The following is a 7,882-nucleotide window of genomic DNA, read 5'->3' on the forward strand; positions in this document are numbered from 1 at the left end:
TATGGATATAATCGACATGTAACACTGTATTAGTTTCAGGTATACAACGTGATTTGACCTAAGTATAAATTGCAAAATGATTACCACAGTAAGTTTATAGTTTCTTTTAATCCCCTATGGTTAGTACTGAAGTCAAGGACTAGTGTCAGGGTATTATTTAGGTTAAAGTAATGTGCTTGTTCAACTAATAACTCTGCTTTGGAAGTATCGACCTGTTGGTGAGTCTGTGCTCCTAAAACAAATGTTTGGTTCAGTAATCATTTTGCTGAACAGCCCAACAACTTTCAGGGTTTCTTTCTAAAACGTCATGGATTGATAGTTGGTACTACCTGCTGCCATTTATATTTTTGTCAGGTAATACAGTGTGATATAGCAATGGATAATAACCTTAGTATTTATTTTATGTTAAGTGCATAGGATGCTTTGAGATGGGGATACATTGATTTCTTAAAAGCTGTTTATCGGGCAGGGTCTTAAGATGGCTGCCAGGGGGCCGGCTCCTGACGGAAGAAAAGATGTGGAGTGGGCTGCTACCTCCTGGCCTAAATGAAAGGGATATTGAGTTGAATTCTGAAGATGAAGCCCCATTAGAGAACTCTGGATTTAACTTACAGGAAGATAAAGAAGATGGGGCCGTTACAGAAACAGAGATCTCAGATTTCCCAACTGATGGACCAAAAGCCTGGAGTAGAGGCAAATGTAAATGCATATGAAGAATGCCCCTCTGGAATTCCCTTAAATATGTGGCATAACTTTCAAGAATTTCATTAAAAAACATTCAACAGAAAACCTCAACTTCAGGATTCAGAGGGAAAAAAAGAAAATGCTGCAGGAAAGGTAAATTGAAAAATGAAGATTCTCAAAAATGAACAGACCTCAAGTGAAACCCAGTGGAAGGAGCTTACTCAGTATTTTGGAATCAATGATAGGTTTGACAACCCCCGCCCGCCCCGTTAAAAAGAAAAAAATTGACAAGTCAGGCCTTGAAAAGACCATAGGCCAGGCTGTGGAAGAGTGGAACACTGAGAAGGCTGAGGAACTCAGCAACCAGCTAGCTACTTGAGAGCTTGGTGGAAAAATTGCCAAGGCAGTTGCCTGCCACAACTTTGTAAAAGCCAAAAAGGACGCTGAAAATTCACAGGTTGCCGGAAAAAAGAAACTTGCATGGGGGTTTGAAGCAAAGAAGAGATAGGAAACCAAGAGCAACATGGGATATATGTAACTTGCCAGAGTTCCTCAAGACATTTGAGTCTTGACTTGGGTTTTTGCTTGAGTCTTCAACTGCTCAATTTACTGAAAAGATTTACCTGCTTATGTTAACTATGTCAGGAAACTGATAGATCGGAAAAATAAGCATAAAATTTGGGAGTTATTAAATCTTTTCAGTCTTTTTCTATAAAAAAGGCTGTTTATCAACAAGACTGTAGAAATTTCTATTTGGATATATAGTGCTTGCTCATTTAAAGAAAAAACACTGACAAACAAACCTGAGAATACCATCAGTTTACTACCACTGGCAAAAAAGAACCATTTATTAAAGTAGATACAGAACACTTGTTTGCTCAAATTTTAATACTGCTTTACATTCTGTTTGTGAAACACTTCCTATTTTAATATGTTTATAACTAAAAATTTCAACTCATTACAGATTTTTCACTCGTCAGACACACATTTGATAATCTTGAGGGGAAAAATACATCAAAGGCATATATACAATTATAGAAGTTCTTATTATACATGTAGCATGGAAGATACATTTATTACTTTTTACATATTCTAGAAGACATTCAAATGAAGATAAATAGACTCAAACTTGTTGATAAACTTCTGATGGTTGAGGTCCTTCATTTTATTTTTTGTGATAAGAAAATCCAAAATTATTAATGTTGAATTTCTCATCGTACATTCATCTAAAAACATAGTAAAAAAACTTGTAAAGGTTGTAGATTGGTTAATTTAGGTGTTTTATAGTGGCTTATTATCTAGTTAATTGACTGCTGGGGATATCTGCTGAAGAAATAAATCTGGAGAAAATTCTCCCAGTTATTTTTATCTGCTAAAGAAAACAAAACGAAAACAGAAAAAATAGTTGCAAAGCCACGTGATGTTATATTCTGGCCTAGTCCATCGTGTCTTGATGTGTTTTCTTTTTCATAAAGGTAAAAATCTGAAAAGAAATTTTTTCCCAAAATATAGATTTTTAAAAAATATATACATATAATATATAGAAGCTGAAATTATGCAAAACCAATCAACAAAACACCACAGTAGAGTGAGTAGGTGCAGCATATAGATTATAAAATGTCCCCACAGCAGTTTGGGGCTTCCCCCCCCCTTACCTGTTTCATGATTATAATCACACCCAAGTATTATCAAGCCTGAAATAAAGGCACTACTGACATCAGGTAGTGCAAAGAGCTCAGATACTTCTTTAAGAATAAAATACTTTAAATGAGTAGATGAAAATGCAAAATGGCACATTTTTCCAACTCATTCCAGTGTCAAAGCTTAACCCAAATATCTAAATATACAAACACAGCCTGGAAAAATTTTAGTGCAAATATGAAAAGTAATAGCATAATTTAAAGTTACTTAAATAAGGTATTGTGAGGGTAGGGATTGTTCTAGGAGGGTTCCCTCAGGACAGTAAATGTAATGGCATCTGGTGCAATGTCTTGTTAGAACTTTTAAAAAATCAAGACAAAATCAGAGGTGAAAACTCACCTACTAAGTATTTATTATTTTAAATTCTAAGGGGACACTAAAAGGGTGATTTAATGAAGCTCAAAATATTTTCTTAGATTTGTTGATGGGGGTCAAAAATAACGTGAGTTCTCCGGAAGTCTGCACACACGATGCTGGTGTTCCATCGCCTACATGTTAGTGCGTCTGAGAAGCCCGGCGCAGGGCTGGGGGTCCCATCAGAACGTCTCATCATCATTGCAGTGGGTGGCCCAGTGCCCGAACACCTCACAGATTTCACAGTACGGACGCTCCTCGCTCCGACTGCCATGGTGTGTGGAGTGGGGGGGGTCCTCCGACGCCTGCGCCTGGGTGGGGCAGTCCTCGGTGTCGTGGAGGTCAAAGCAGTCACATATGTCACAGAAGAGGCGAGGTTTCTTCTTGGACTGTTTCTCCTGGTCGTCACTACAAATGTTAACATGTACAATCAGAAACTCATCTCTACCAGATGAAATTCAAGAGACAGTATCACCCTCAAAGAACAAAAAATAAGCAGAATTAATTATGGCCAAGTCTGGGAGCCTCAAGTAGACGTTCTACAGTCCACATTTTAAATTTTCACATCAAACCATTTATAGGGTTATATCACTCTCTTGCCAGATTTATGGAAATCGATTTATGGCCAAGGCGATTGTTTTCTCCAATCCACTGAAGAACTTAACTTTAAAAACCTTTATTTAGGTGGAACAAAGGTTCTGATCAGTACTGCTTAATATAAAATACCTGTCGTAACTGTTTAGGTCGTCCCCAGTCCCATTAAGGGCTGCTTCTGACATCATCTCCACCTTCATCTTGAGGTCTTGATTCTTCCTCTGAAGGTCCACTATTACTGAATTCAGGAAATCAATCTGATTTGTCCAGAAAAAGAAGAAACAAATGTATAGAATGTCTAAATGTACACTGGGGTATCGAGAACACCATGAAAGTACACTCTCACGCTGTGGCTACAGAATATGCTGCGCCTCACGGGGGGGGGGGGGGGCCGGCGCACGCAACAGTGGCCATTCCTGAGCCCACATTTAAATGCTTTATATATACACACATACATACACAAAACTCTATAAAAAGCATAACCAGTCAATTGTTCCATTAAACTCTGGGACAAATCCAGAACTTTTATGCTCTGTAGATTTGAACAAGTTCAGGAAATTCCCCTCCGACCAGCGCTTAACATCTACTGACTGGTCCCAGTGGAACAGTCAATACACGTTACCTTCAGACAAAAATGAAGGTGTTTCAAAGAGAAGGCTCAAGCTCCCTTTCAGCTGAGGAGACAGTGACACATGGCGACAGGGCAGTGCTCAGGTACCACATGTACAAGGAACACCTGTGCCAAGATTCACTGAGCAGTGGGACAATGAGGTGACCATCAGGAGGAGACACTCGTCCTAATGTCTCCTTTCAAACCAAGGGCACTTTAAAAACAAAATGTTTTTACCCTCTTCTACATATAACAAAAAGGTCCAATTTCTCTAAATATCCACTGAATAAATCCTACTTTACAATATTAAAAATGATACATTTCACTTTTTAAAGAAATCCTGGGCCTAATTCTCTTGCCAGGGCAAGTTCTGAAACAAAGCTAGCAATCACTAGCTTCGGGATTCTCTGCAGGAGACCCCTTCCAACACTGAAGGGAAGTTTCATTTTCTAAGACTTTATCCTGTTAGGAGCTACACTGCAGGAAGAAGGAAAAGCCACAAAATGGATGTAAGTATAGTGGGAAACCACACACACACACACACACACACACACGTGATCACAAATTAGGAAACATAAAACAAACCATTTGCTGATTGGAAGAAAGTGTTGGCAGCGGCAGATGGAACAAACGGAAGCAGAGAAAGGGGAAAAGAAAACACCGTTAATTGAATCTATGCTTATCAGACGCACAGACGAAGCAGACAACACCATCAGGGTGAGTCAGTACACCTGCTGAATCCTTTCATGTCTTTCAAAGGAGATGTTGGATAACTAAAACAAACTGCAAACTCACTAAATTTTTCTTTATTTGAAGAGGATGGTTTTTGTACCTTTGAGTTTTGAACAGAATAAATATATCTAAAATGTCCTATTAAAATTGAAGATGGAAACTAGTTGGTCATGTGCAAGTACATTTCCAAATACAGAGCAGTTTGCCTCCATATAATCCCATTTTTAAAACAAAGGCTGTTTTGATAATTTTGGCTTTGGGGAAACAGTTTTCAAGAACTCTGTCTTTTTAAGGTCAAGAGGAGCAAGGAATCTTTTGACAGAGCAATTCCACTTCTATGAGTCTGTCCTAAAGAAATACTAGTATATCTGCAAAATGATATATGTTCAAGATAATTCATTACAACATTGTTCCTAATACACCTGAAAGATCAGAAACATCCCCGATGTCACGTCCACTGACGTGCTATACAGATACGCCACCATTTGTGTCCAAAAGGAGAGGAAAAGACAACTAGTTTTGGTTTTTATGTACATGTTTTTATATCTCTGGAAAGATTTTTTTTTTTAAGGTACCAATAAGAATGATAACCTGTTTAATGATAACCTGCTCGGGAACTGAGCAGATGAGAGATGGTGTGTGGAGGGAGATTTTCTACTGTATATATTTTTAATATTTATTGTTTAGACCATATGGCCTAATATTAAAAATATATACAGTGTATTGCCTCTTCAAAAGGTTAAATGATCTTTTAAAATAGTGAGTAAGCCAAACAAAAAAAAGGAATATTACCTGACTCTCTTGGGCTCTTTCATCCTCTTCTGCCTGAGTATCAGTATTACCTTATATTTAAAAAAAAAAAAAAAATGGAGGAGGATTCACAACACTTGCCATCTTTTTTTCCTGGGTTACTGCAACCAACGGGCCAGTGTCAGACACGTATTTTCATGTGAAATTCCCAAATGGGCCTCTTTGGGAACAGTGCATGGGTTCCTATCGGGCATCTGGAGCCCTGAGGGACGTACACAGACGCTGGCCCTCACCCGCCCGTCTTCTCCCTCGGGGGGCTGGCTCACTGGTGCGGAGGATGCCCATCACACCCACCTAGAACCTAAAGTAGCAAAGCAAGCGATCATTTGCTCACAAAGGGACCACCTCTGCCTTCCATCATGGCAGTGCGCGGACGTCTCCTATTGCGGCCATCACTCCAGAAGGGGGCATACCAGGCACGCCCCTGTGTGGAGGACCTGTGTCATGACTAGCCCTTATCTGATTCGGTGGTTGGGAGATCCAAAGGCAGATGGGCTCGGTCAGGGGCAGCACAACAGCCTTCCAAGGACATCTCACTAGCAACAGCTTCTCTGCAGGAAGCGGCGGTGTTGGAAAGAAGCACCATGTGGCCATCACTTTACCTGAGGAGCTGCCGAGCTGCCTCCTGTTTTCTTTGAGTTGAAGCTCCAGGTTCTTTACCTGGAGTTCAAGCTTCGCCTTATCCGACTCCAGAGACTGAACGACGGAATGCAAAGACTTGGCGGAGGCGCTCTCTCCCCTGAGCACTGTGACCTGAAACGCAGCAGGTTAGCTTAGGCTCGCAGCTGGAACAAAAGCAGGAGTGGCAACGGCCCCCCCAGGTGATACTCTACCTCATTTCTCAGCTTTTCCAGCTCTGCATCCTTTTCGGTGAGTAAGGCACTAGTAATACTGATGGATTTCTGCAAGGAAGCTTTTTCTTCATCTGCGTCTTTTATTAACTTGGATTCTCTAAAAGACCAAAGAGTTAAAAAAAAAAAAATTCCAGAAATCAACCAAGTGAGTGGTGAGTGCACAACGGCCCTAGAACGAACACGCAATTAACTTGAGTTAACGTAAAGAAAAAAGTATTACGGGGAAGTTTTAAAGGGGCTGAGGCTATTATGCTTGCAAAATTTTACTTGAAATTTTACTCACTGTGAGGGAGAACAAGTTTACCTAGGCATAGACATGCAGAATCTGCATATCATTGTATCCATTTGAATTTAAAGAAACAAGTTAATAACTTTGGAAGACGTAGAATTAACAAAACAAAACAAGACTGTTACCCCCAAAGAATTCTTTTAAAAATCTACCCTCCCAACTGAATTGTTATTTCTTGAATAAATTACTACCAAGCAATAACAACAATTAAAATACACACATGCAAAGCGGTTATACACGGATGTCATGCAGAGCAGTTTTATGCTGGAGGTATCGATTGGTTCTCACTAATTTCAGTAAACTTTTCGCAACTTCTGAGAATGTGTTTTTGAGATCTTATGGGCCAAAACAGTCGCAAAGGTTATTACTGCTATTCATACTGAAGGAGTATGACTTTTCATCCATAGAATCTGGAAAGGACTTTACGTTGCTCATAGAGATTAAAGGTAATTACATAAAGGCTGGAACAGAAATGTTAAAATGGATTTCCAGGTGGAGAACAAAAGTACTTGGCGGGGGGGGGGGGGGGGGAGTCTGGAGGGAGGACGTCAGAGCGCTTGGTTTATGTTCTCAGCCTGACTCAGCATTCGGTTGTCAGCAGAGGGAGTGGGACCAGGCCTTCATGAGAGGGAAACATTTATCCCGTAGTCAAGGGGTGGAAAAAGGAAGGGGAAGATGAAGGAAGACAGGGAGGGAGGGCAAAGACACAATTGATACAACCCAGAAGGGGAAGCTACTGTGTGCTTGTGTGTGTGTGTGTGTGTGTGTGTGTGTGTGTGCGCGCGCACGCGTGTGTAACTTTTTGTTGTAAATATTACATGTATTCAAAAGTGCCAAGCTCACGAAAGACAAGGAAAGACTGAGGAACTGTCACAGACTGAATAAAGGAGGCTGTGGAGGCATGACCACTGAATGCAATGTGGTTTCCTAGACTGAATCCCAGAAGAGGAAAAAGACATTAATGGAAAAACTGGGGAAATCTGAATAAAGTCTAGAGTCTAGATAAGCAAACCGAACCACCGTTGCTTTCTCAGTTTTGACAAACATACCAAGGAGTGTATGATGGGCTTATCAGGGGACACAGGGTGAAGGGTACTCCGTGGGGACTCTCTGTGCTGCCTCGGCAACTCTTCTGCAAATCTCCATTTTAAAATAAAAAGGTTTTAAAAATTACATGCAGTGTGAAACAAGAGGGAAAGAGTCCTTGTGTGTGTGTGTGTGTGTGTGTGTGTGTGTGTGTGTGTGTGTGTGTGT

At 40.3% G+C, this 7,882-nt stretch overlaps 1 protein-coding gene and 1 pseudogene across 4 annotated transcripts in view; one reads left to right on the top strand and one right to left on the bottom strand.

The window, feature by feature from the left end:
* Window positions 1-477: 477 nt before the first annotated feature.
* Window positions 478-1,390, top strand: LOC112837477 (protein FAM204A pseudogene; annotated as a pseudogene).
* A 98-nt stretch (window positions 1,391-1,488) lies between these two features.
* Window positions 1,489-7,882, bottom strand: part of CLIP1 (CAP-Gly domain containing linker protein 1) — a 118,486-nt gene continuing 112,092 nt past the window's right edge. For all 4 annotated transcript variants that reach the window (XM_073881232.1, XM_073881231.1, XM_025889832.2 and 1 more), the window contains 5 exons: window positions 6,319-6,436; window positions 6,088-6,238; window positions 5,468-5,517; window positions 3,466-3,590; window positions 1,489-3,147 (listed from right to left, as the gene is read on the bottom strand). In XM_073881232.1, coding sequence (XP_073737333.1) covers window positions 2,922-3,147; window positions 3,466-3,590; window positions 5,468-5,517; window positions 6,088-6,238; window positions 6,319-6,436 — 670 coding nt within the window. In that variant the 3' untranslated portion in view covers window positions 1,489-2,921. The remainder of the gene's footprint in view (window positions 3,148-3,465; window positions 3,591-5,467; window positions 5,518-6,087; window positions 6,239-6,318; window positions 6,437-7,882) is intronic.

The sequence above is a fragment of the Callorhinus ursinus genome, unplaced genomic scaffold, assembly GCF_003265705.2.
Source record: "Callorhinus ursinus isolate GAN/ISIS: 27379988/994484 unplaced genomic scaffold, GSC_fseal_2.0 scaffold41, whole genome shotgun sequence".
Taxonomy (NCBI): domain Eukaryota; kingdom Metazoa; phylum Chordata; class Mammalia; order Carnivora; family Otariidae; genus Callorhinus; species Callorhinus ursinus.